The sequence below is a fragment of the Protopterus annectens genome, chromosome 2.part2, assembly GCF_019279795.1.
Source record: "Protopterus annectens isolate FY-2018-M chromosome 2.part2, PAN1.0, whole genome shotgun sequence".
NCBI lineage: Eukaryota > Metazoa > Chordata > Ceratodontiformes > Protopteridae > Protopterus > Protopterus annectens.
In genome coordinates, this window is record NC_056730.1 from 41,124,322 (window position 1) to 41,151,707 (window position 27,386).

At 40.4% G+C, this 27,386-nt stretch overlaps 1 protein-coding gene across 1 annotated transcript in view; it reads right to left on the reverse strand.

The window, feature by feature from the left end:
- The window catches only part of SLC30A5 (solute carrier family 30 member 5), a 1,152,350-nt gene that overhangs the window by 1,042,192 nt on the left and 82,772 nt on the right, over positions 1–27,386 (reverse strand). Inside the window, exon 2 of the mRNA XM_044063733.1 lies at positions 14,342–14,464. Coding sequence (XP_043919668.1) covers positions 14,342–14,464 — 123 coding nt within the window. The remainder of the gene's footprint in view (positions 1–14,341; positions 14,465–27,386) is intronic.

Consider the following 27,386-nt stretch of genomic DNA (forward strand, 5'->3'; position numbering starts at 1 on the left):
GAAAAAACGGGGACAAATACACTGCCTGATGCTAAAGGAAAGAGCCTACATTCAATCAATCATTCATATTTCTTAGAACGACAAACTGGAAAAAAAATATGAACCACCACTAAACCAAAAGGTAGGAATCAACAGGAACAGCAAAGGCAATAATCCAAATCAGTTTATTTTAGAGCTTTTATCTCGTCAATACTAGACTTCCTCAGAATAAAATGCTCAACAAATACACAACAATTTAAATAGCCAACCCCTCGTCTCATTTGCTAGCCAAAAATGACTTCATTTCCTTAACTACATAAACATATTTTTAATTTGAAGCACTAATTTTGTGCTAAAACAATGCAAACACTACTACCTCCCCACTGCGTAACTTTATTAAAAATACTACAGTACAGAATAGCATTATAAATTTCATAAGCAAAACAAAACATCTGAAATATGGTATTAACTTATTTTCTGTCCGTCACAAAAATGAAGTCACTCACCAGTCTGTTCCTAGCAACCACATAAACTTGGCTTACTGACTATTACTTTCTACACATCAAGGGGTTAAGGTATTTCCCTTAAAGTTGTGCCTAACACCCACTAAAGTCTGCACTGCACATCAATGCCTTAAGGACTGCTTATTTTCTGTATATCAATGGGACAAAGGCACGAACTCTTAAGCTTGTCCCCAGCATACACTGAAATCTGTTCAATGCACATCTAACTCCATAGTACTGATTACTTGCTTTTTCTAAATCAGTGGTATGAAGGCACATATCATTCAGGCTGCGACTACCACCCATGGAAATTTGTGTACTGTATATCCATTAATGTCTTGCTGCATGAGCAGGCCATACCGCTATGGACTTGTATAGACACAGAACAATCAACACTTAAAAAAAAAAAAACTCTCATATTCAGGCCAAAATGAAAAAGTGACTTTCAGTAAACAGACAAAACCAAAAATGTTTCCTCAGCAATGCACTAAATGTAAAACGTGAACATAAAACATTTATGTACAGGCTTACAAATACACATAAAATACTACAAATTCTATGTTGTAAGTTATACAGTGCCGAGTGCACAACCCTTTTAGCAATTCATTTTCTTTATAAAATGGGTATTATGCAACTATAATTTCCAGCCGTTTTGTATAAACATTTTTCAAAACTAGAAAAATCGGTCAAGGGAAGAAGGGAACAGAGAGACATTGGGACTTTGGATGCAGATCTTTAAGGAGACCAACAACCAGGTTACAGAAAATAGGCAAGAGGGGCTGGAATTTACTGGAGACACCTGACAAGGGAATCAAGATATTGGCAGCAAGTAACTAAAGGAGGAATGGTAAGTGTGGGATGAGGCCAAGAAGACATCTGGAATGCAGGCTAGAAACCACCTTCCCTACCAGGGGCCTGATCTCACAGTACAAGCAAAGAGAAAGGGATTGGGGAATTGTGATCCTGTTCTGGTAGCATTTTTAGTTGAATCGAGGGCAGAAGCAGCAGATAAAAAAAGGATAACTACTAGGGCATACAAAATCTTGCATAACTATAAGAATGAATCACAGGAGGTTAGAAAAGATCGAAAAGAGACACTAGAAAAGCAATTTACATGAAAACAATGGGAGGATGCATGTATGGCTCCCAAGTGTGCAACCAAGTCCGGAAGATTTATGATCTTAGTTTGGAAGAGTTTGCATAGGTATTTTTATACCCCAAGCAGAGAAAAGAATTACCATAACGTCCAAACTCAAAGATACTTTATTTTAGCTTTAAAATACGGCTAAGCACTTTCATCATTAGACATCCTCACAGCCATTAATAAAACTGTTAAAAAAATTACAATCCCTGACCTACTTCATCTTGCCTTGCTCTGTTAAGTAAACCAGGGAATAGTAACTCTTCAGATTAGTCAGGAAATATAGTGAGATTAGTTAAGTACTGTTTTTCTGTACGTGTGTGAATCTATTCATCTGTGTTATATTTAATATTTCCTTTTTACAGTAAACAGATACTTAGTATTTTCATGTTATTTTATTATTTACTATTAAATGTACTTAAACTCTTCATTGAGGCTGGTCCTTCAGAAAATATTTTAACCTTTGGGAGTACTTATATCTCTTGGCGACACTGTGCCCACTCCTGAAGCCTGGCTGTTTAGTCAACATTACCATTTGTATTAATATTAATTTCACTCAGTATAAATAGGTACCTCTGCAAGAGCCTAGGTACCTGACTTTGTAGTGTCTGGTGGCAGGGATAACTACCATATTGTCTGGGAAGAAGGGGGCACAGCAAGTAAATCTGTGCCAGCCCTTCACAGGTGTGTGTGTGTGTGTGTGTGTGTGTGTGTGTGTGTGTGTGTGTGTGTGTGTGTGTGTGTGTGTGTGTGTGAAGATCAAACTTCACAGAGTGTGTGAGGCAGCTACTTGGAGCAGGGACACGAAGCACTGATTTCACAGAGTGGTGGAGGAATTGACTTGGACACTCGGCTGAGGATTTAACCCTGCAGCTGTGCCAGTGGGGAGCCTTACTGTGGATCTGGGCAGAGAAAGAGAGAAACCAGAACCCAAACTGAGTGTGTTCCCTGCGTGCTCTTAAGAGAAATTATGCTTGATACAGAAAGCTGCATCTGGAAATACTGTATGTATCCATTTTTGTTCCAAGTGATGAATGTCCCTCTCCAGTGTCAGTAGTGACAATTCAGGCTCCTTGATTACTGGCCCAGAGCAGGGATGTCACAGATTCAAAGACAGACAAGCAGAAACAGCTGACAGGTGGGCCTTAGTCAGCTACGCCTTAAAAGAGGAGTATGCCAACCCAGCATTGAGCAATTCATGTGTATGCCGGCAAAAAATTTACTAGTGCCAGTTTCCTCAAGATGTGGCAATATATAGCATCTCCTTTAAAATAACAAGGTATAAAATAACTGCAATACTGACAAAAGTATACCTACAGTAGCAGAAAATGAAAAAAGTGATATTTCTCTGATAAAAAGGTATAGTGCATGAAAATAATTCACTCCAACATTACACAATTTGCTTAATTTCTGTCATCCCATAAACCTCATTTCTATTCCTGAATACTATTAATGTACTGTTCTCACAGATTCCATTTATTTCTATGTAATTTTTTCTTTTCTTTCTCTAAAGATCCCACCTTCAGTCCTTTCTCTCCATTAACTCAGTTACAGTTGGTATATATTTTGATTTCCATTTTCTACCAATTGTTTTTATTTTTGGCGGCCAATAACATTACACTTAGCAAGCTCTTACTACATGTACACAATTCAAATCTTGTGCTTCAGCTCAAATAAAATAATTTCCTTAACTATAACCATTTTCTCCCATAACACTTCTGACAAACTACTCTGTGGCAAGTTTTTAAAATCTACCAACTCGCTAATCCCCAAACGACAATCTTCTCAATTGCCCTTCTCTTTCCCATCACACCTCCAGTATTTGTGTTCCACCTGAGGAAAATTTCTCTGAAGTCTGCTTAGGGTATAAAAAGGTAACCATTTGAAATGTTGGGACCTGCTAAACAGAGTCCTGAAATCTAGAGACTAAACAAAAGAATGGAAGTCCGAGATGCCATTTCTAGAGATATTCCCTTTTTTCTCTGAAGTACGGCAATCTCAGAGATGGTGTGTGTGTGTAAGTATGGGGGGCTTGCCCCCATATTTGCATGGGGGGGGGGGCTTGTCAAAAAATTTAAAGAATTGGAAAAAGAAGTTTGAAGGAGAAGAGTGATTTTTGAGATTCACTCTTCTCCTGTGTTCTTGGTCTTTTAATTACTTTATTTTTTTCCGGTTTGTCAGCATTTGGCATTTGAGTGCCAAGACTGGATCAGACAGTCAAGAGGAGAAGGGAAATACTTGCATCACACCACCAATCTTACATAGACCCATTAAACCAGCACCGGCAAAAAACACACATAAATAGACTAAAACATACTCGGAGGCTCTAAATAAAAATCTGCAAAACCAACAGAGACCTCCAAAGCAAACATCCAAGCAACCCCCCCCCCCCCCCCAACACAAACCATGAAACACATACTTCACAAAACCAGTGTGCCACGCAATCACAGCCTTTAAGGCAAAAAACATACCCAACATACTAGTAATAGGTGACTCTATAGTCAGGCACACTGACATCCCACTCACTAGGCTGAATAAGGAGAAGTGGCATACCGCCTGCTCAGAGGTGACCTGTGCCTGACGTATAAGGCCATGTCCAACCCGGAATTAAGGGACATGCTGCACCTCAAAAAATCCAAATCCCATCGAGCTACACGCTCGAGAGACTTGAACCTCAGCACTGAAATAAATAGGACATGCTGGAGGGACAGATTCATAACCCAGAGGCTCCCTTCTCTCTGGAATAAAATCCCAGTCCAGGTTAGGCAGAGTCCCTCATTGACTCTTTTCAAGAGGAATCTTGATGAGTGGATGGGAGATCGTAGGTTTACCCCGGGTATCACTTCTGTGTCACTGTTAGACAGAGGCACAGTATACTAACCTCGAAAAAGGGCATAGCAAAATTAATTTAAAATGGGTGGCGAAAGCCAAACATACTCTGGCTAGGCTTATAAATGCCCTAGGGCAGATAGCCTAGTATGAACCTATGAACCATTAGCTGCCTATTGGGTGCCAGGATCCGCCACATAACACAAGCACTCAGGTCACTCCAGAACAAGTACAAATATGACTCTGTCATTGTCCATGTTTGTGTGAATGACCCGAGCCGTACCTCTCTGGACTACATGAAAAGAGACATGGAAGAGCTCTCTGATCATGTAGCCCAGGCCGGTATGACCCTGACAATGAGCAGCACCCTGCCCTCACCAAGAATGATACCACGGTATAAAGAAAAAATTCTCACTTTCAACAATTGGCTAAGTTTCTGGTGTCATTCAAAGGGGATCCAGTGTCTGATTGCCTGGGATGACATGCTCGACAAGCCACGCTGCTTTTCTAGAGATGGCTTGCACCTGTCACTCTTAGGCTTTCGAATACTTGCCAAAGGTCTTGTCACCCCCATAGTGCCTTTTTTAGGCAAGGCTCAAAAAAACAAACCCACCGCCATAAACAACACAAGTAACAAAAAACTGGGGGTAATGCTACTCAATGCCAGAAGTCTAAACCTCAAAATGCACGCACTCGAGGCACTCCTCAGTATGGAGAAACATCGATATATATGCAGTAATGGAAACCTGGTTTAAGGCTCCAGAGAGCACACCAGCACTACCAGGTTACAACTCATACCATACATTTCGGCCACAGAACCCAAACCGAAATACAAAAGGTGGGGGCGTATCCATATTCATCACGGATACCCACACCTCCAGGTTAGTGGCACAGCACGATGCGTCAGAGATCATCCACGTGCAACTAACAATGGGCAAAACTGCAACTCAAATTGTAGCTTGCTATAGATCACCCACCATGTCCCAGGACCCCCATTCTGCGTTTCTGGAAACACTGGGAAACATAAAGGTCCTACCAAACACCCTAATATTGGGTGATTTCAATTACCCAAACATTAACTGGAAGAACTACTCAAGTACCAACTCCCTTGCCCAACTTTTCCTAGAATTTATAAACTCAAACGCCCTGGTTCAACTGGTCAACACTCCTACCAGAGGTGACAACATATTTGACCTGGTCATCACCAACATGGGCGACCGGTGTTCCACACCAGAGGTCAACCCCTCGCTGGTTAGATCTCACCATAAATAAATCACTTTGGATATCCATATTCCGCCCCCTCCCACGGACAAGAAAGCCACCATGAAAAACTTTTCAAAAGCAAACTTCACATTACTCAAGACCGAAGTGGAAAGTTTCAAAGCCGCCATGCTGAAGGACAACACCGTCCAAGCTGCAAAATCCTTTACTAATGCATTTTACGGGCAGCTACAAGAATGCATGGATTGTGCCATTCCAAGCAAAACCAAGACTCACTCCTCCAAGAAAAGGAAATCAGTCTGGTGGACTCCTGCCATAAACAAGCTATACAATAGAAGGAGGAAACTAGTACAGAAAAGAGTAAAATCCCAAGAAGGGAAGACATCCCTGATCAGTATCAGCAAGAAACTACGATCCCTCATAAAATCATCCAAGGCGAGCTTTGAAAGAAAAATTGCCAAGGACTCCAAAGATAACCACAAGGCATTCTTTAGCTATGTCAAGAATCTAAGTGGCAATGCTCAGATCTGCTCGGAGTTAGTGCAGAATGGCACAAAATACACTGAACCAACCGATACCGCCAACATCCTGGCAGACAGGTTCAGCGCAAACTTCATCCCCATCTCACCCCCAAAAGGACCCATAATCATACCAGAAGAAAGTAGAGTCCCTGAAATCACAGAAACTCAGGTTAAAACATCCTCTCCAAAGCCAAAAATGCAGCATCAATGGGACCAGACAGTGTCCTATGCTGCATCCTACACGAGCTCAAAGACAAACTAACCCCTCACCTAAACACACTGTTCAACCTCAGTCTCTCCACAGCAACGGTTATCCTGCTCCACAAACGTGGAGCCACAACAGACCCTGGGAACTATCGCCCTATAAGCCTCACTAGCTTGGTCTGCAAGGCTATGGAGCGCATCATCATGGAACTCATTAACAGAGACATTGGGAACCTCCAAACACTGGACCCTACCCAGTTTGGCTTTGTTAAGGGCAGATCATGCCTCCTAAACCTGGTGGACTTCTTTGAGACAGTTACCAAGGCTATAGACTAGGGAAAGGTGGAACACACAGCCTACCTAGACCTCGCTAAGGCCTTCGACACCACTCCCCATTCTGGTATTCTAGACAAGCTCACCAGTCTGAACATAAACCCCCTATGTCACAAGATGGGTTGCCAACTGGCTCACGGACAGAACCCACATGGTGACAGTTGCGGGAGCTAGGTCCGTCTCTAAACCGGTTACAAGTGGTGTTCCCCAGGGCTCAGTCCTAGAACCCCTCCTGTTCAGCATATACTTCTCAGGGGTACAGGCAAGCACAGGAGGACTATGGCTGACAAAGTTCGCAGACCGACTGTAAACTAGGGGCTATAACGGACTCTCCGGCTGACACAGACATCCACCAAAAGGGTCTCATTGAGACGGATACCTGGTGTCAAAATCATGGCCTCAAGCTAAATGCCAAAAAGTGCATAGTCATCCTCTTTGGAAAAAACAAAGTACCCACAAACTACCACATAGGTGGCAGTCCCCTAAATACAGAAGACGTAGTAAGGGATCAGGGGGACCCAAGTAGATAGTAATCTCACCTTTGATAATCACATTGCCAAAGTGGTTAGAAAATCCTTCTACGTGGCCCACCTAATCACAAAAGGGTTTTCATCCAGATTAAAAAGAGGTCATTGTGCCCCTCTAAGATGGGTCTGATCACTGATGAGTAGAGTACAATGCCCCATTTGGGATGTACCTTACAAGAAACCTGCAACAGCTGGAAAGAACACAGAAGTACCTCACCAAAAGGATCAGATGCCCTATGTAGCTCGATTGAAGAAACTCCAGTTGTACTCTGTTGTATACCGCCTACTCAGAGGTGATATCTGCCTGACATACAAGGCCATGTCCAAACCAGAATTAATGGACATGCTCCACCTAAAGTAAATCTTATCCCCTCGAGCCACATGCTCTAGGGATCTAAACCTTACCACAACAATAAACAGGACGTGCTGGAGGGATAGATTCCTGTCCCAGAGACTTCCCATACTTTGGAACAAGATCCCAATCTATATTAGGCAGAGCTCCTCGCTAACACTCTTCAAAAGAAATCTTGACGAGTGGATGGGAAACAGAAAGTTTACCTCGGGGATCACTTCAGTGGCTCTGCTAGACAGAGACAAAGGGAACTAATGTAAGGGGACACATTCTGGCTAGGCTTACAAATGCCTTCGGGCAGATAGCCTAGTACCCACCTATGAACATTTCAATAGGGAGCCATTTAAAAATACCTGCGCAAATACTTGCAAGCAAAAATCCTAAACTTTCTGGAATTTATGATATACTTGGGAGACAAACAGATGTCCTCTCTGATAACTCTGTAAGCTGCTCCTCTCATGGTTGCCTTGTAATCTGCCTTTCCAGTCTCTCTCCCAGTATTTTCTAACCTCCTGTGATGGATTCTTATACTTTTCATACAATATTTTATATGCCCTACTAATTATCCCTTTTTTAACAGCAGTTTTTGTGCTAGATAACTAAAAAGTATAACACAGTTGGTCTTTCACTTAGCAATCCACTATCCCCTTCTCTCTCTATATTCTGATATTAATCTCTGGTAGGGAAGCAGTTTCTAACCTGCAGTCCAAATTTCTGCCTGGTACCATCCTACTCTATTACCACTCCCTCTGTAGTTACTTGCTCCCAATACCTTAGTTCTTTCGTTAGTCCTCACCCGTAAAGTCCAACTTCCCTCTTGCCTATTATACTATCTATATATCCCTATACTACATCTAATGTGCATACACACATATACCTACAGGTCATCCCTGTTGCCAAAATCTCCTTTCTTCACTTCCACATTGGCTTAGATCTGGCAATATTTTCTGCTAGTTTATAGGTCAACAGATACAGTAGTGTGTGTGTCAATTATCCAAACTAATTTGGACCTAGGGCAGTTCGGATAATCAAACTGTTCAATTAATCAAACATACACTGAACTGGATAAAAAACTTCTAAAATCTTGTTTTTTTCTGCATGCAGAGAATATACTTTTCAACCATTCAGTGATTCCAGTGGACAATGAATATTTTCACATACAAGAGGGTACAAGCTCAAAAACACACACAAGTGAATATGTATAACACTTACATATTCGGACTTTATGATTTTTCCAATGCTAAAACTATGGAAGGCTGCGTCTGGATAACTGACGTTTCGGATAATCGACCGTTTAATGTACATACTAGGCTAGCGGCTGTTGTAGACCATTTTAAGCCTTGCCAATTTCCACCCAAAGGGGAGAATCAAACCCTGTATTTTCTGCCCATGAGGAAAATACCTTAACCATTATACTAACCCCCACCTCCGAATACAATATTCTGTACAGCTGTTGTTATTCTCCTCAAGGAGAATATTCTGTATGGTTGTTATTCTCCTTGAGGACCTGCATTCAAAATCTTAGTCTCTTATTTCCCAAACTCCCCTTCCCCATTTCATCAACACCCCTTTCTACTTTGATTTACAAACTTCCGCTTGCGTTATGCATAAGAGATTTAACTGAACAGCTCTAAAGTATCCCTTCAAATCAGGTAATCTTAAAACCACCATGTTCTACAGAGAGAATCAACTCTTGCCTTCTTTTCTGGCCAAATAAATTCCTGCAAGCTGCTTAATTACTGCCCACAACTTCTCCCTGGTTGCTAAAAATACCTCTGCCCTGTGTGTAAAACTAGAGAGACTAAAATCTTATTCACTGCTTGTAACTTACTTATATCCATAATCAAGAGCTTATAGTTTCTCAACATTTGTATTATTGTTAATCTCTATCCATATATCCTCAGCAGACAAAATAAAGGCCTTTTAAATTCATATACCCAAATACTTTTCTTATGTCTCCATAAATATGAGCATCTCTAAAACAATTCACATGCAAGTACATAGTTTACCACAAAAGCATTGGTCTCATCTTCATTGATTTTATATCCTGAAAAAAAAAAAGAAAAAAAAAAAAACAACACATGAAACAATCTCATAATGTTCCACAGCAATGAAATATTCAAGTACAGAATGGAGTCATCCGCAAATAAAGCTAAAACGTTTCTTGAATACCATGCAGTTTATATCCTTGAATTTGAAAGTTGCTACTTTTCTTTGCCAATGGCTCTAAATATAAAGCAAATAAAGGAGAAATCATACCCCCCCCTTCCAACCTTGTTCCTCTGTTTAAAGACAGGTTGTCAGAGGGGAACCCTTCCACCTAATTAAACCTATTATTCTATCAGGGAATTCAAATGCTGCCACTGCCCTACTCATAAAATTTCTGACTGTATTGAATGGTTCGCTGCATCAAAACCTACCAACAACAGCAACATTTTCTTACATTCTCCTCCACGCTGGATCATCACTGTTCTGTTAATGTTATCAAATATTTGTCACCCATCCACAAAACCACAGTGATCCATATCTATCAATTTCAGCAACACCTTTGTCATTCTCTTAGCTAGTACAGACAAAAACACTTTATAATCATGAATTGAAATAGGTGTATATGACGCTGTATGGTCTTTACCATCTTTAGGTAACACAACCACCACAATGTTCTTCCAAGATGCTAGTACTTCCCTCTCCCCAAACACTTTTTAAAATACTGTTAAACAAAAACTTTCAGATCTTTACAACTTTCTTCTCTCCCAAATTTCACAAGAATATCGTCTCACTGCAAAACCTTCCTTATTAATTACAAATCACTAACTTTAGCTTTTAAATGTCGAGTATAATCTTCCTCTAACCTTGGAATAATTAAGTCTCATGTAAATACTTTCATTTGCAACTTTTCTTGCTTTTCACATTCCTCTGCTTTATACACATTTTCATAATATTTCCAAAATATCTCATACCTCTATAGGATCTGTGGTTATTTTTCTTGTCATAGTCTCCCCAAGTTTGTCAACAACTATGCTCTGGAATCTTTACGAAAAAGTTGCTTAACAGCAGCTTTCTAAACTGATGCATATTATCCAAATACTGAATTTCCCTTTAGCATTCGGCAGTTCATCTTTTGTGAGATTTCCCTTATTCTGCAGTACTTTTAACCTGTCAGTTCTTCTAAATAATGCATATTAGTTCTTTACCATATTGTTCTCTCTTATTCCACCCTGTTTTTAAACTCCATTTTCACTTTATCCCACTGAATAGTTATCCCTTCTGAAGAAATTTCTAACTTCCCGAATAACATTTGAATCCTTTCCTCTATCCATCTCCTAAATTCATCTCTTTTTAAGACGTATGTAGGAAAGCATCACCATCTTTATTTTTCACTTCATTACCCTACATCAAAATAGTTATTGGACATATGTCAAAGCTTTCAATTACATACTCAAGCTCCTGTCAGATATGTTTTCTAACTGTTTTTTTCTTTTTTTGTACTTTACAGAATAATATACAAATTCTATGCAAATTTCTACCACTGAAGTCACACATTCCATACCAAATATCCTCAAATATTTCTTCAGAAACCTACCTTATTTTGTTATATTTCTCCTATGTCCTTTGATATACCCTCACCACTGCAAATCAAGTTTTATTGCCCACCATACCTCTCAACTGTCCAGATTTTCACAGAATGTCCAGATTTTTGGTCTGTTCCTCATAAAATGTGTTGTTTTCTGGCAAACTGTTGAGAATTTAAGTCACTAAATAATATTAAATGATGACAGACATTTGAATTTTAGACTTCCTTCAGAAAATATATAATGAAAAATGTGACATTCTAGCAACTTTATAAGTTTACAGGAGCAATATTTAACATCTGTCCTGAATTTTGGGCATTATGTCTCACCATTTTTTCTAGCCTTGTCTAGACTTCTTATGCTGAGAGGTTGAGAGATATGCTCCCCACCCATAAATAATATTCCCTGCTGAAAGTGTATTACTATTCCCACATTTTCTTGAGCTCTATTACAAAAGTTTTTGGTGCAAAACAAATACATGCCAGCATAATATTCTTCCCTTGCCAAAAGCTCATTTTCACCACAAATCTCTCATTATCTTTTTTCCCCTCTAACAGAATATCCCAATCCCTCCGCACCACACGCTCCACAGACCTCAACCTCATTACCACAATCAAAAGAACATGATGGAGGGACAGGCTCATAACCCAGAGACTGCCCATGATCTGGAATAGACTTCCCATACATGTCAAGCAGAGAACCCCACTGGTCTTCAAGAGAAATCTTGATGAGTGGATGGGAAATAGAAAGTTCACGCCAGGGATCACCTCCAGTGGCTCTACTTGACAGAGGCACTGGGAACTAACATTGGGCGGCACACTGCCAGGGCACTTCTATGGGTTAGACTTGTAAAGGTTCCAGGGCCATTAGCCTAGTACACATCTATGAACCTATTATTGGAACTCCTACAGTAATCAGCATTACTGCTCCCTCCTTCCTTCATCTCTAATATTGTACTGAATGTCCATCCTGAAATCCTTCAAGTCAAATTCACAGGTTCACTTCTATCTCAATAAGTCTCCTAACAGCACTGCAGTCTGCATAGTGTCCTTGCAACACTGCTACCTGCATCCTGCATTTCTTAAAATCATTCAATGCTCTTTGTTTGTCTATACCTGTTAAGGACATTTACATTCATTGATATTATGGGCAGAATGGCCATTATGATCGGAATCTATTACTCCCACCTATTATACAAGTTAGTTATTTTAAATGTGTATTTCCAACTTTTGGCTTACATGCACACCCTAATATTTGGCAGGCTGATCTCTTATGCAGTTGCTTCTTCTCATCTCCATCTGAACCTATGTCATATTTCCAAGACTTTTTCCTTCAATGAAAACAGTCAAACTAAAATGTTCACAACCCCCTTCCCCTTTTAACTTGGGGCAAACAAAACCAAAACTAAATACATTTCCAGAAAATAAAGTTTAGTCCCCCCCCCCAAAGACAGGAGCAGTTGACCCAAAATGACTGCTGCACCCACGGGCATTACCTAATCTAACCTTAAGGTGCAACATGCACAAATGCATATTACAGCCTCTGTTCCCACTTAAATGGATTGCTCTCAGTTTTTATCTCTAGTTCCCCTCCCAGATGGGAAAACAGCTTCCATGCTTTTAGCAAACATGCACTTTAGCCCTAAGAAAAAGTGCACTGGCTACCTTTAAACAATAAACTAAATTGCACACAATTATATTAAATGCATTTTAAGTATTAAAGCTGCTTGGGGGCAACTACTTGAAAAAATTATTTACTTCAGTTTCAAACTATTTTTCACTGAACTGCATTGCACCTCTAACATTTCCTTCAGCAAAAAGTACTCATAGAGTTGTTAAGATAAACTACTTACACCTGCATACATCTCATCTTCAAGTCAAAGCAGTCAGCAATGAAAGGGAAAAAAAAACATTGAATAATTTTGCAGATGCACAAATGATTCTTTGTAAATTTCTTTCAAAGCATATTGTTCAGACTTCCAAGGGCCAACTGCCTGCACCGAGTCCATTTTCTTTGCAAATGAAAGAAGCTTACCATTTCCATGCATTTTAATATTTTGTTTTATTGTTTAAACCTATATGCTTAAAAAAACTTGTCTATAGCTTAAATCAAGGACATTAATCTGGACATCTACACCTTAAAACAGGGAATAGAATACCACGTTTTTCTTTAACCAGTAGCAAAACATAAACATTACTCTGCTACTTTTGCCAGCACAGGCCTCTATGCACAGCAGTTTACCCTTTACTTGGTAATCAAATAACTGTGAAGACTGCAACAGACTTACTTGTACAGGACACTGAACCATACAGAATAAAAAAATATGAGATAATTATAAGCACCACAGAGATGACCAAAATTATAAGAATCCTTACCATTCTCTGTTTTATGCCAAAATGGTGTGCCATTCTTAGGATGGCCAACGCAGTATTAACAGCTGCCAAAGCTTATTTAAAAATGAAAAGCAATAAAAACCAGATACAGGCATCATCAAATGACTATAATCATGTGTAACTGGAAGCTACAACAAAATAAAATGGTTAATTAAATGCAATTTAAAAGCTTTAATTTTAGCAAACACATACAACACTGCAGCCACCTCTGCTGGCATAGAGGGATAAGCTCTGGCAATGGCCCATACAGCCTGTATCCGATTAGCATCACAGGCACTTCCTAGTAAGTTCACAGCTTAGTGAGCCAAACGTATGGAAGCATAATGACCTAGGCAGTGACACAGGTCTTGTGTCCCCCACTTAAGTAGACTGGATAAGACCAAGAAAAATGCCCTCAATGCCAGGATACTGACAAGGGTACAGCCAGACGTCATTGACTGGCCATGCCAGCTTCTTCAGAATTGAGGAAGGCTTGATGTTCGGCAAGCACAGGAGCAAAAACCATATTAAAAAAAATAAGTAAATGTGCAAGATACAAGGATGGAAAGAGATTCTACTGTAAGCTGTGACAGGGAGGATTTGCCAAATACATACAAGTTAGAAGGCATCTCTCTGACATACTTAGTATATAAAAGAACAGCTGTGCATTGCATGACGTGTCGGAATGCAGGTTCTTTTAAACCACTCAGTAACTGCTCAGACAAATTATACATACTCCTATGCTGCACACTTTCAAACCCTGAAGTGGAAGAAAGCAGAAACTTACCCTAACTTAAGTACAAACGTAAACTGGACAATATGAACAACTTTGAGGAGATCATATGATTCAAAAATTCCTAAGGCTTTTAGACATTTGGTGAAGCAGAGCAGCAGGACGTATCTCATCAACCTAAAAAAAAAAAACAAAAAAAAAAACATGGTAATCATTTGCTACAGCTGTTCCACAGAAAGTAACAACCATTTCATACTGTGTGGCAAACACAGAAATTCCATACAGCAGTTATTCATTTCATTTTTCAAGAGAGGCTGAGGGCACTGTTCACCATAACCAAAACTCAAATGCACACAACTGTAGTACGGCTAGGTCTGCCATATCCAATCTCAAACTACAATCTTGCTAAATAAGCATGGAGAAAAGAGGTGAGAATAACCACATTCAAATATAATTAGAATTTGCTAATTTGAGTATCCATGCTACACTTCATATGGAACAATTATTTTGTTGACATGCATGTCTTTCTTATGTACTAATTTATTTACTTAATGTAATCCTGCCCAACATACCTTTATAACCTAGACAATTTAAACAATTTATTAACTTTAGTTGACCAAGTTATCCCCCTAGGTTTACAGCCTCTCCTAAGGGCGACCATAGGTGGCATTCATACTTACAAGGGTAATCTGGCCATGACTTTTTTGTGTGTGCTTCATTGGATGTTTCTTCTCCACCTTAATTACCACCAGTATGTAATTTGCGACCTCAGTTTATTTCTCATCTGAAGGACAGCACCTCAGAAATGTAGCACCCCTATGCTGCATTACAGTGTCAAAACCAGAACATGAATCCAAGCAGCTAGTGAGGGAAGAACCCAAACCCTTCTTATCTACTCAGCACCAAAGGTGAGCTTCTACCTGCTCAGCCACTGAACCAACATTCAATATGGCACAAAGTCTCATTTTTTCTTTATATTCATCAGTAACTCTTCTTACAAATATGGTTTCAGACTATATATGAATATTAATGCATGGATTAAGAACCCCCATCTGTAAGAAAATGAGCAGCTGACCAAATTGAAACTCCACAAACAATTATTTTCATCAAAACATCATCTTCATGTAGTGGCAAACTATGTTACAGCACTTCTAAACTACTACTTTCCATACCATCTTAAAGGAAAACAAATTCTTAAATGTTGTTAAAGAACCAGTATATCTTAATAAAATTGAGATAAAATTGAAAATGAATAAGAGAAAACTAAACACTTAGGGAAAATAAGCAGTAGTAGAGTTAAACACACATCCACATACACACAGATTATGCTGGCAAACCAGAAACACAGAACCCAATGAAATATGAAGTGCAGTTTGTCCCTTCATTCAGTGTTTCTAAAATAGACCACTTTCTAATTCATCTTCATTTTCACTGCCCTTTTAAACAATCCAAAAAACAATGATGCCTCTGAAACTGAGATTTTTCTTTTTTTTCTGACTGAGTGGGATGCTTCAACTGGGCATTCTTCTATGCCTTTTATAGTACCAACTCCCAATTTTACACTCAAGTCCATCTCTACATTCTGCTAAGAAGCTCTAGGAACTGTCAACTCCTTCACCTAAACCACTAGTTCTCTCTAGCCATCACAAACAATTACTACATACTGCACAGTATCAACTGTGCTCTGGAATTCTTGTCAGACAGCAAGCAAAGTTGTTTCCACTTCCCAATGAAACATTTTTATCCTTTTGGAAGGGAAGGTAATGGAATGAACTCCATCATTTACTCACCTCCTAAATATTAAGTCTAACAGTTGCATGATTTCTGACAACTGCCATTACAAGTCACTGGAGTATCTGCCATAGATCCAGACAAACCCTCACAGAATGAGTACTCCTTTGCACTCTGTCAATACATCCAGTAAAATTATAGGTTTCCAAACATCTGACAAAAACGTACACACCTTTATGAACTAAATCTGCACACCAGCCTAAGTGAATGTTTAGTTTTGTTCCTGTTTCCCCTTCGAGGCATAACACAATAAGGTCCATGTACTATCTGACCAAGAAAATAGATTACTGGATTGCATTCTATGAAATGCTTCTGCTTGCCTCTGCCGTTATAGAAAGGAAGTCTTCAGAACAGGGAATGATACTGTTAAGTGGAATAACACTAAGACCTCTACAGAGGAGTATCTACATTCCTGGTCCCATGGGCTTTACCCATAGTCACAGTATACTATTCAAGTACCACCTGTCTGTCAGACTGGGTAACCTCCAGGGGCTTTTGTTGCTTGGTGGCAGTCAAACTCTCAAAATGCACCTTGGTTTCTTGTGCTCCAACACAGAAAACAGTCACCTGTCAACTGTTTTCTGTCATTTGTTTCTAGAACTGTCATTATAGACAAGGGAGAGAAGCTCAAGAGGCCATAAAGAACTGGCTCAGTGGTGCAAAGAGAAGACTTAACCCACACAGCCTACACTTCAGAATGTGCAGATATCCAGCAAAGTATTGTGCAAGGGATCCTGATGATCTTAAGTGACTGCCACTCACCATCTACAACAGCCTGTCACTGAACAGATGCAGATTCTCAAGTAGTATTAGTGACTGAGTGGCCTTGCACCACGCCAAACCTGTGCATACAGTGGACCACAACAAGACCCAAACGCCCAGCAACCCATTCCAATACTCAGTAGTTTAACATCCCCAGTTGTAACAAAAAGAGAGAAAAAGATAGAAACTTGACCAGCACACTCCTCCACACAACCTCTGCAGTCAGTAAGAGAGTTAAATATACAATGTACTCCTGCATTCCTACACACAAAATTCTACTAGGTATTTGGCTAGGGACCTCCTGTGAGTGTCAGATGGGCTTTGCTGGTTACTCAGTCTTGTACACAGTCTAAGTGTGATAATTTTTCATGTCATGAGGCTTAAATAACACAACATCAGCAGAGATGTGGTCTGTCAATTTCCTGAGCTCCACACAAAACAGAATTTGCTGATACTTCAGTGAACCACATGACACTGTAATCAACAATGCTAGTTTGGTTTAAAAAGGTACACAACCCATACATATCCTTTCCCTTTTTAAGTAAAGCATACATTCACATATGTTTTTATACATGACACAAACAATCCAAGACCTCAACAGCAGCTCAACTTCAAAACTAAAAAACAAACTAAAAAATGAAATAAGAATGAAAAATGAAACTTGTTAAGCACTTTAGCCACTTTATTCTAAGAACTTCAGACACTAAAGTTATGAAATACACAGCATATTTCTTATATTCATACAATTAAACAATGACAAAACATACAAACATCAATCCATTAAATTTTATTCTTCTCCGCTTTTATACTGGTTTAATACTCAGTCTCCCATTTGGACTTTATGGTTGATTCGCTGCTAATAAATTTGCCAGTGCAATCCCAGTCTAGCCAATTTCAGTTCCAAATCACCACCTATTTTACTCTAAAACACCTTTTCTAAAATGTGGAAGGAAAGCTTTTTAACATTATCACATATCTTACGGTGTGTACATAATACATCATGCTTATTGTCTGTTCTTATATTAACTCTCTGCTACTCATGTCAACATAAAATAAGTAGTTGCAGCAGCAAATGACAATGTACAGAACATTAACAGTATTATGTGTATACTGACTTTTATCATACGTCTTTCCAGGCACTGAATAACAGAATTAACAAAAACATGGACTAAGCTTATATAGCTGCAAGCTTTACAGGTCCATAATAATAAGCTCCTGTCTTCCTACTGGTAACATTTTTAGCTACACTTTCATGCTTTCTTCTTAAAGGGAAGACTTCAAATGTTTACCACTCTTACATGAAAAAAGTCGGGAACCCACAATGTGACCAACTTGTTGGTTTTGTGGATAAAACTTTGATTACTATGAACTATATCCTTCACATCTTTACTGTCTGCATTAAATTTTTATCATCCTGACAATTCCCTATGTGAACTGCACTCCAAAAATGGATGTCTGTGCTTGTAGCCATCTAGCCATCTTATCTCCCTGTCTTAACTACATCACGCTTTCTATTAAACGTAGCTATGTCACAGCTCGTGTATAAATTGCTCAACCAACTACATAACTCCTGTTTTCAAAGTGCTCATCTTCTGCAGTTATCCCGGAAATCCTAATCAACTTCCCTTGAACATTTTCTTCCATAAACTGGGGATGTGCACCATAAAACTGCATGTAACAGGTACTCCGATTAGGCATTTTAAAAATCTTACAGAGAAAGAGGTTGGCAAAGAAGAAGTGGGATTGTCAGAGAGATGAAGAAAGTAGACAGAAGTATAAGGAGATGAGGTGCATAGCAAAGACAGAGGTGGCAAAGGCTAAGGATAAGACGTATGAAGAGTTGTATGAAAGGATGGACACCAAGGAGGAAGAAAAGGACCTATACCGATTGGCTAGACAGAGGAGCTAGGAAAGATGTACAGCAGGTAAGGGTGGTAAAGGATAATGAGGAAAACGTACTCACAAGCGAGGAGTGTGTGTTGAACAGATGGAAAGAGTACTTTGAGGGGCTGATGAATGAAGAGAATGCGAGAGAGAGAGAGAGAGACAAGGTTGGATGATGTGGGGATAGTGAATCAGGAAATGCAACGGATTAGCAAGGAGGAAGTAAGGATAGCTATGAAGAATGGAAAGGCTGTTGGTCCAGATGACATAACTGTGGAAGCCTGGAGGAGTTTAGGAGAAATGGCAGTGGAATTTTTAACCAGATTGTTTAATGAAATCTTGGAAAGTGAGAGGATGCCCGAGGAGTGGAGAAAGTGTTTTGGTACAGATTTTTAAGAATAAGGGCGATGTGCAGAGCTGTACTAACTACAGAGGGATAAAATTTATCAGTCACTGCATGAAATTATGTGAAAGAGTTGTAGAAGCTAAGTTAAGAAGGGAGGCGATTAGTGATCAGCAGTATGGTTTCATGCTAGGAAAGAGCACTACAGATGCGATGTTTGCAATGAGAGTGCTGATTGAGAAGTACAGAGAAGGTCAGAAGGAGTTGCATTGTGCTTTTTGTGGACTTAGAGAAAGCATATGACAGGGTGCCTATTGAGGAGTTGCGGTATTGTATGAGGAGGTCGAGAGTGGCAGAGAAGTATGTAAGAGTGGTACAGGATATGTAGGATACGGTTGGGAGGCTGGCCTAATGGTTAAGGTGTTTGCCTTACAAACACAAGGTGCAGGGTTTGAGTCTCACAAGGGATAATTGGCTAGGCTTAAATGGCTCGCAAGGGCAGTTAGCTTAGTACTAATCTATGAACCTATGTACAAGGGTAGTATGGCAGCGGTGAGATCTGCAGAGGGAGTGACAGATGCGTTTAAGGTGGAGGTGGGATTACATCAAGAATCAGCTCTGAGCCGTTTCTTATTTGAAGTGGTGATGGACAGGTTGTTAGACGAGATCAGACAGGAGTTCCCGTGGACTATGATGTCTGCAGATGACATTGTGATATGTAGTGAGAGTAGGGAACAGATTGAGGAGACCCAGGAGAGGTGGAGATATGCTCTAGAGAGGAGAGGAATGAAGGTTAGCAGGACTAAGACAGAATATATGTGTGTGAATGAGGGAGAGGATAGAGGAATGATGGGGATGCAGGGAGTAGAGTTGGCAAAGGTGGATGAGTTTAAATACTTGGGATCAACAGTTCCGAGTAATGGCGAGTGTTGAAGAGAGGTGAAGAAGGGAGTACAGGCAGGGTGGAGAAGAGTGTCAGGAGTGATTTGTGACAGACAAGTACCAGTAAGAGTGAAAGGAAAGGTCTACAAGAGGGTAGTGAGACGAGCTATGTTATACGGGTTGGAGACAGTGGCACTGACAAAAAAGGCAGGAGTCAGAGCTGAATATGGCAGAGTTAAAGATGTTAGGATTTGCAGTGGGTGTGACGAGGCTAGACAGGATTAGGAATAAGTATATTAGAGGGTCAGCCCAGGTTGGACAGTTTGGAGACAAAGCCAGAGAGGCAAGATTGCGTTGGTTTGGACGTGCTGAGGAGGGATGTTGGGTACATTGGGAAAAGGATACTAAAGATGAAGCTGCCAGGTAAGAGGAAAAGAGGAAGGCCTAAGATAAGGTTTATGGATGTGGTGAGAGAGAGGACATGCAGGTGGTTGGTGTGACAGAGCAAAATGCAGAGGACAGGAAGAAATGGAAACAGATGATCCGCTGTGGCGACGCCTAATGGGAACAGCCGAAATAAGACGACTAAGTCTGCCACTCTAGAATCCTACATACTTCCACATATAAAAACAGGATCTTGCCTGTGGACATTAACTACAAAAATCAAATACAACTATTGCATTATTAACTCATTCACTCCAATGGAGCTCAGGAAGTTTGCACTGTAATTTCCAATGGGCAGAGCCTAAGCCTTTTGACAGAATCAAATTATGTCCTCCCATTTCAAGCAAATGTTGAAATCTCTGGAACCCTAGTGGTTATGAAAAAGGTATAAATGGCAGTATTCAGCACAAACTACTTTTATAGTGGTAGTATTCTTTGAGTTAAGGTCATAAACAGAATTTTATAAGTCACACTAAACACAGTAACAATTACATTTGTAACATTTTGTAAACAACTTACAATACCTCAGAAACCGCTCAAGTTACACACATACTGTCAATAGCATTTTGTTCACCTAGCCAAGAGCTTTCATATGAGGCTAAGGAGTTCTGTCTGTTACTTGGTTGTTGAGCTATTTAGAAATATGTGAAAAATATATCTATATAAATTAATATCATAGAAAACAGTTAATATCTCTTTACCTGCACTAGTCAGAGGTCAAATATTAATGCAGTGGAGCTTGACATCGTGTAAGCTTTAAGATGAAATTGTTTAAAAACTTGTACATAGCATGATTTTGGAATTGATGCAAATATGAACAAGCAATATTTGACACCTAGATACATCAGTAGGAGTTAACTGCAGATGCACCTGGAGGAGTCACTTGGATGTAATGAGTTTAATGTAATCTAAAAATGTATAACATTCAAATGTGCCTTTTCCCTCCCAAATGTCTTACCATTCTATGCAACAGAAGAAAGGGTACCCATTCTATGCAACAGAAGAAAGGGTACCACACCGCCACAGGAGGAGCAAAGTGGATCATATAGGAAATAAAGTTTAAATTTAAAGTTTATGAAATAAGGAGGCTTAAATTTACACTGAAGTCGTCATTTCTGTCCTAATCAGTTATTTAACAGTAGCAAATCCGACGTACTGAGTAACAAACAACTTTGGTGAAACAGTTAAGTCTAAAATACTTAAATATGGTTAATACTGCTACATAACCCATCTGTTTTTTTGTGTGTGGTAATGAGGTCAAACTTACAGGACATGCATCACCCCAGACTGTAAATAATTTTATTTTGTTGGCATGAAGGACAAATTAATTGTTTTCGGGACAAGACTCAATGTTAAAATGGAGGTCAGGCTAAAAAGTACTATGCACATTAGTGTAAAGAGATACAGAATCACCTGCATGATGCACAGCTGCATGTTTAAATACTTCCCACGTCAAATTTTTGCAAAAGGAGAACAGAAAAAGTACAGTTGTGTACACTTACCATAAATGTAGATGTTAGAGTGTATTCACTGTTGCAGTCATTACATTTGGGTAATCTGCTGGCAGGCTGCCCTCAGTCGGCCTGATTAACAAAGTCTTGGGTCCTGCGTCAGTTGCTCATAGGTTGGTACTAGGCTATCGGCCCTAAGGCCTATGCAAGCATAGCCATAACAATTCTCTGGAAATTTCTTCCCACAATATTTACTTCTCTGGGCCCCTGTCTAGCAGGGTGACTGACATGATCCCCGGGGTGAATTTCCTATCTCCCATCCAATCATCAAGGTTCCTTTTGAAGACGGCCAATGAGGTGCTCTGCTTGACATGTATGGGCAGTCTATTCCAGAGTATGGAGAGTCTCTGGGTCAGGAACCTATCCCTCCAGCATATTTTGTTCATTGTGATAAGGTTTAGATCCCTGGAGCGTGTGGCTCTGAGGGATTGGGATTTCTTTAAGTGGAGCATGTCCAACAGCTCAGGGTTTCACATGGCCTTGTATGTTAAGCTGTCCCTTCTTCCATGACGTCAGGGGTATAAAACATGCAGTCGACACCATTACATCAGTTTTTCTTGCCCCAGATGTCAGGTGCCCCCCAAATGAGGAGCCAAATATTTAAGTAATTTAAAAACACAAAAATATACCCCCAAACAAAAGCAAATACACCAAAAAGGCCTTTAAGCATAGTAAAGGAAAGTACAGGTACAGTAAGAGAAAAACAGGGGGTTGGAGGGAAGGTAACCAAGACTGCAACAGCAAATACACTCTAACATCTACATTTATGGTAAGTGCACACAACTGTACTATTTCACTTGTGTTTCACTGTTGCTGTCATTACATTTGGGTAGATTCCCAAAGCTATGGTTGGGAGGATGGATTTTTACAGCATTGGGACCAGCTATACGGCCCTGCAGGACAGCAGTGGCAAAGCCAGCTCTGGATTTAGAGAAGAAAGGTAAATGGTAATGTCTGGTGAACGTATGAACTGAGCTCCAGGTAGCAGCTTCTAAAATGTCTCGGGTAGGAACACCTCTGAGAAAAGCTGTAGAAGTAGATGCAGCCCTGGTGGAATGAGATCTGATCCCCTGGGGGATAGTTTTACCATGGTGCATATAGCAGAAACGAATACAATGCTTATCCATTTGGAAATAGTTGCTTTGAAACGGCCTTTCCCTCTGCCCCTGCAGCAAATGCCACCAGTAGTTGTTCAGATTTTCTTAGAGATTTTATCCTGTTTAAGTAAAATCTAAGTTGTCGGTATACATCCAAAGAATACAGAATCCGCTCCCCCTTGTTCTGTGGATTGGGAATGGTCCGATTAAGATTCACACTTGATACCACCTTAGGAATGAAGGATGGACTGGTCCCGAGAGACACCCTGTCCGCATGAAAAATAATGAAAGGCTCCACTGCCATAAGAGCCTGTAATTTGGAAATCCTTCTAGCTGAAGTGACTGCTAAAAGGAAAACTGTTTTCCAGGAGAGAAATTTTACGTCTGCAGTAGCAGCTGGCTCGAAAGGAGGGAGAGTGAGCTTTTCCAATACAAAATTGAGGTCCCAGGCAGTGGTTGGAGCGCTCCTGGGTAGTCTTAAATTTATGGCCCCTCTGAGATGCTGCTTTAGCACAGGAAGAGAGAAGAGGGGAAGGTTCTGTGTTCTAATGAGCAAAAATGGCCGAGGCATGGATTTTTATGGAAGAAAAAGGACAGGCCCTTGTGAAGCATCTCAGTTAAGTATTGTAAAATCTGAGGAATATTGGGGACAGCTGTGCTTATTCCTTGTGATTGGATTCCAGGCACAGAATCTTTTCCATTTGTCAGTGTAAGATTTTCTAGTACTAGGCCTTCTTGCCTCCAAAATGACATCCATCACAGGTTTGCGGAGGGATGCTAAGGGTGAATTTAGGTGATTAGCGCCACACTGCAAGATTCAAAGTTTGGAGCTGAGTGTGCAGAATTTGGTTGTTCTGCTAAGTCAGTAAGTAAGGTGTCTTGAGGCAGGTGCCACGGTGGAAGGTGTGACACATTGCCCAGGAGTGGGTACCAGTGTTGGAGAGGCCAGTCTGGAGCAATCAAAACCATTTTTGGTTTGTCCTGTTTGACTTTTAGTAGAACTTTGGAGAGCAGAGGCAGAGGGGGAAAAGCATAGACTGATAGGTTTTTCCAGCTGAATGATAGAGCATCCACTTTCCAGACTTTTTGTGATTAGTTCTTATGCAGAATTTGTCCAACTGATGGATCATTTTGCCTCACCCCAGAACTATGTCTGGATTAGTTCTTGTGCAGAATTTGTCCAACTGATGGATCTTTTTGCCTCACCCCAGAACTATGTCTGCATTAGTTCTTGTGCAGAATTTGTCCAACTGATGGATCTTTTTGCCTCACCCCAGAACTATGTCTGGACTCCCCCATTTGTGTGTCAACATGTTGAAAATCCGTGGTTCCAGTTTCCATTCATGTGGGTCTATGAGATTTCGGCTTGGTTCGTCTGCCAGAGTATTCAGCTTTCCTGGCAGGAACTGAGCTTGTAGTTGTATTTGATAGGTCAAGGCCGTGTTCCACAATGCCATGGCTAGTCTGCAAACGGGGTACAAGTGTGTACCCACTGCTTGTTTATGTACCACATAACTGTGGTGTTGTCTGTCTTTATCATTAGTTGTCTGGGATGAAGGTAGTCCTTGAAGGCTGTCAATGCATTCTGTACAGCTAACATCTCTTTTTTATTGATATGAAGGTGCATTTGATTTGGGCTCCATTTGCCCTGAATGCACTTCCCTGCCAGATGAGCCCCCAAGCATAGTCTGATGCGTCTGTAGTCAGGGTTTGGGCAGCAGGGGGTGGAGTGAATGGCAGTCCCTTGTTTTGGTGGGAGGCCTCTGCCCACCATAGGAACTCTAGTTGCAGGCAAGGTATGATAGGAATCATTGTTTCCAGGCTGTGGCAATGTCGACTCCCATAAACTTTTTTTTAAGTACCACTGAAGTTTCCTCATATGCAGTCTTGCATATGGAATTAGAAGAATGCAGGAGGCCATGAACCCCAAGGCTTGCAGAATTTGTCTTACAGATGGAAGGTTTTTGTGGCCACCTGCTTGAAGTAAGTTACCAAATGAATTTGCTTTTCTGGCGTAAGGTAAGCCATCTGGGCAGTTGTATTCAAGCTTGCACCCATAATGTATTTTTTTTGAGTGGGTACCAATTGTGATTTTTTTGTTTATGGTGTACCCTAGACAAGTTAGAGCCCTTTTTACAAATGCCAGACGTTTTATAAGTATGTCCCCGTTTTCTGCCTGAATTAGACAATCATCCAGGTATGGATATATTTGAATATATCTGTCTGCAAAATGCAATTACTGGTGCTAGGCACTTTGTGAAGACCCTTCTGGTACTGGTTGAATAGCCCCCATGTTCATGAGGGACAGTACTTTTTTCTGGGCCTCTGCCCACTGATTCGGGGGCAGGTCTGGCCATCCGTTTGGGCTTGGCAACATGTGGAAATGAAATTTGTATCCCTGGGATACTATATTTAAAATCCATTTGTCTTGGGTTATAAGTTGCCAGTTTCTTGTATGAAGTGCCAGTTTTCCCCCCAAAGGGGCAGCTAAAAGGTAAGTGCTTGGTAAGTGTAAAGGGAAGTCATTGAGACTGCTTACCATAGGGAGGTGCCTTGTTGTTTCCAGATTTGGAGGAGGAGGCACCCTATTGTTTTGTTCTAAAAGTCCCTTGTGACTGTAACCTGGAGCCTTTGGAATGTCTGGGTTTGACTTGAGTGGCTCTCGAAGGAACTGGAAAAGACCAGTTCTTAGTAGGCCAGTACCTACTAAATCTTGGAGGTTGCACTTGTAAGAAATCTTTCACAGTTTGCATAGATTTAGCTTTATCTTCCATCTTTTTTAAAACTTCTTCAGCCTTATTACCAAAGAGACGGTCCTGTTGTAAAGGAGCATCCAACAATTTTGCTTTAACATGATCAGGCAGAGTTTCTCTTTGAGCCAAGCATGCCTTCTTAGCACAGACCCAGTTACAGCAGCCTTGCAAGAGGCTTCCGAGGAATCAAAACCACATTGCAAAGTATGTTTTCCAACTTGTTCAGCTGAATGCAATAAATCCTGTAAATCTTTATTTTCCACACAGTCAGAAATTATCATTTTCTGTTTAAGCAGTCCCATGATATGCTGTTGATATTTAAGCATATGAAATTTGACAGTTTAAAGCCCTAAAGTGTAAACCTTCTTACCCCATCTATCCAACGCCCTGGAATCTCTATCAGATGGTGTAGGATTTTTAGCAGTAGAGGCCTTAATGCCCTTGGGACCCTGAGAAATGGTTTCAGGATCTGCAATAGGATTTTTGAAAAGGAATTTGTGGGAGTCAGGAACCCTGTAGTATCTGTCCAGCTTACAAGGAGCCGGAGGCAGAGAATCAGGAGCCATACTAGATTCTGAAAAAACACCATCAACAATGTCTAAAACAGGAGGTATAGCCAAAGGCCTATGCTGAGGAAGAAGAAAATCCCCAAGTCTCTTTTTAGATTCAGAGAAATCCTGACTCTCCCAGTGGAAATGTTCCCTTACGGTATGTAAAGTTTCCCTAAAAGAAAAATCCTCAGAGGGAAAAGCAGAAAGAATGGAATCTTCTGCATCAGAGTCCTCATAAGTAGGTATAGACAAATCCTGTTCATTAGAAGAAATAGAATCCTGTTCAGAAGATTCATAATCAATGTCTTGCCTAGGCCTCTTAGAAGGGGGGGGGGGGGTTGGCTACCCCTGATCAGAGTAATTAAATTTTCAGTCATTTTGAGAATTAGTTTTTTAGGCATAGGGGCCTGCACATGTGGCCCAGGTGTCGGTTTTTTTTAGACACAGATTTAGATTTTGGCCTTAGTTTTGAAGATGGTGTCGGTCTAATATACAAATGTGTAGGCCTGAAAACACCCTCAGAAGCCGGTGCCTGCACAGCGGCTCCGGACCCATCTAATGTAGAGACATCTGCGGGTTCCATAATTGAAGCATCTCGCTGCATACCGGACTCCAAATGGATCTCAGTAGAGGCCTGAGAATCAGAAGTAGCGGGTATCAGGGGCTGCGAAAGCTCTTCACCGAGTACCGGTGAACTGGCGACTGGCTTACGAAAATCGCAGTCGTCAGTTTTGGACCTCGACGGCCTGTCTCTGTCTTTTTCTTTGCATTTTTTAGGTATTCCAGTAGTCAGATTGCTAACAAACGACATTTCTGGATAATTAAAGCGTGAGCCAAAATATTTAGAAGCAAAAATATACTGACGTTTAATAGTGCGTTGATTAAATTTAGCACAAAACAGACAGCAACGTCCATTGTGATCAGGCCCTAGGCAAGGAATACAGTACAAATGAAAATCCTTATGAGGTATTTGCTTCCCACAAGTAATGCAATTATTAACTTTTACTGACATCGGTAAGGAGCAAGAAAAAGTTTCCCCAACGGGGTACTTAGCGTTTTAGTTGAAGACTTCGGTTCTGAA